The following is a 1,461-nucleotide window of genomic DNA, read 5'->3' as shown; positions in this document are numbered from 1 at the left end:
GCTGTTTGAGAGAGGGGGGTGGAGGCAGAAGTAGATGGAAAGAAAATGGTGAATGCTGATCCGTTGCCCTGGGAGAGGAAAGGCACACTGTCGTTACTGTGCCTTGACCTGGAGGGACAGAAAGCCACTCAACACTGGTGAAAGCAAAAAGTAGGTCACAACATAAACAACAAACAAAAACCAGAAAAACAGGTTCAAGTAGGTGACTGATGGCTCTATTTAGAAATGGGTGCTGGACAATTGGACGCATTAAAGTCTTGACTCAAAAGCCATACATTGAAGTGTTCAATTTGCCCTTTGCTAACCAACATCAATCAAAGCACTCCCTGTCTTTATGAAGACTATGAAGAAGAGGGAATGGCGGGTGCTTGGCTGGGGGCTTTGGCTGGGTGGTAAAGTTCAAGATCAGCAGATATGATGGCCAGTACTAATTTGTCAATTTAACAGAATCTAGAATTAACTGGTAGTCAGGCCTCTGTGTGTGCCTGTGGGGGGTTATTTTGATTTGCTTGAGTTGGGAAGAACCAACCCTTGTGGGTGGCACCATCCCCTGGCTGGGACACCGAACTGTGTAAGTGGGAAGAGAGCTGAGCAGTGACATTTAGTCACCCCTCGCTGCTTCCTGTGGTGGAGGCAACATGACCAGCTGTGTCGCGTCCCTGCCACCTTGACTCCCTCACCATCCCGAAGTGGACCCTTGACCTGTGGACCAGAATAAATTTCTTCTCCCTTAAGATGCTTTGCAGAGTATTTTCTCATAGCAACAGGAAAAGGAACTAAGATAGCAGGTACGAGAATCGAGGTTTGATCCCCAGAAGGAAGGAAGGAAGAGAAACAGAACAGGAATGGGAGAGGAAGAAGGGAAAGGGAGGAGGAACGTGGAAATTACTCAAAGGCAGGAAGGAATGCCTGAACAGCTTCTGGTGTTGCCAAATGAACGTGTCCTGAGTCCTTAGGTGCTATTGAGACACTGCAGGCCCCCTCTCAGTATCTATTATTCAAAAATATTAATACCTACACTGTTTTCCTTAACAATCAAGGAAAGATGTTCGATTTTCTGTAAAAGTTCTTTCTCTATCCGTTCTTGTTCTTGTTGCAGCCAACTCCGGGCAGATAAAATCTGGTTGCTGAGCTCCTCGACTGTACCTTTAAATCTAAAATAGAAATAAACGAAAGGGAAGAAAAGGTGTGTAAAGAAGTTGGATGTAAACAGTTTTGAGTATGAGAATGGCATTACCTTCTTTTAGGACCATGTGCCACATGGAGTGAGTGGAAACATACAACACAAACTCATCTGATGGTGCTCCTGCCCATGATGGTGCTCCTACCCATCCGATGGTGCTCCTACCCATCTGATGGTGCTCCTGCCCATGATGGTGCTCCTAACCATCTGATGGTGCTCCTGCCCATCATGGTGCTCCTACCCATCTGATGGTGCTCCTGCCCATGATGGTGCTCCTA

The 1,461-nt window shown here is 46.6% G+C and overlaps 1 protein-coding gene across 2 annotated transcripts in view; it reads right to left on the bottom strand.

The window, feature by feature from the left end:
• Positions 1-1,461, bottom strand: part of Fam81a (family with sequence similarity 81 member A) — a 56,124-nt gene that overhangs the window by 6,053 nt on the left and 48,610 nt on the right. For both annotated transcript variants that reach the window (XM_026779430.1, XM_005347670.2), the window contains exon 7: positions 1,019-1,154. In XM_026779430.1, coding sequence (XP_026635231.1) covers positions 1,019-1,154 — 136 coding nt within the window. The remainder of the gene's footprint in view (positions 1-1,018; positions 1,155-1,461) is intronic.

This window comes from Microtus ochrogaster, chromosome 5, assembly GCF_000317375.1.
Source record: "Microtus ochrogaster isolate Prairie Vole_2 chromosome 5, MicOch1.0, whole genome shotgun sequence".
Taxonomy (NCBI): domain Eukaryota; kingdom Metazoa; phylum Chordata; class Mammalia; order Rodentia; family Cricetidae; genus Microtus; species Microtus ochrogaster.
The sequence above is the reverse complement of the archived record's forward strand: the minus strand, read 5'-3'. Positions and strand labels throughout refer to the sequence as shown.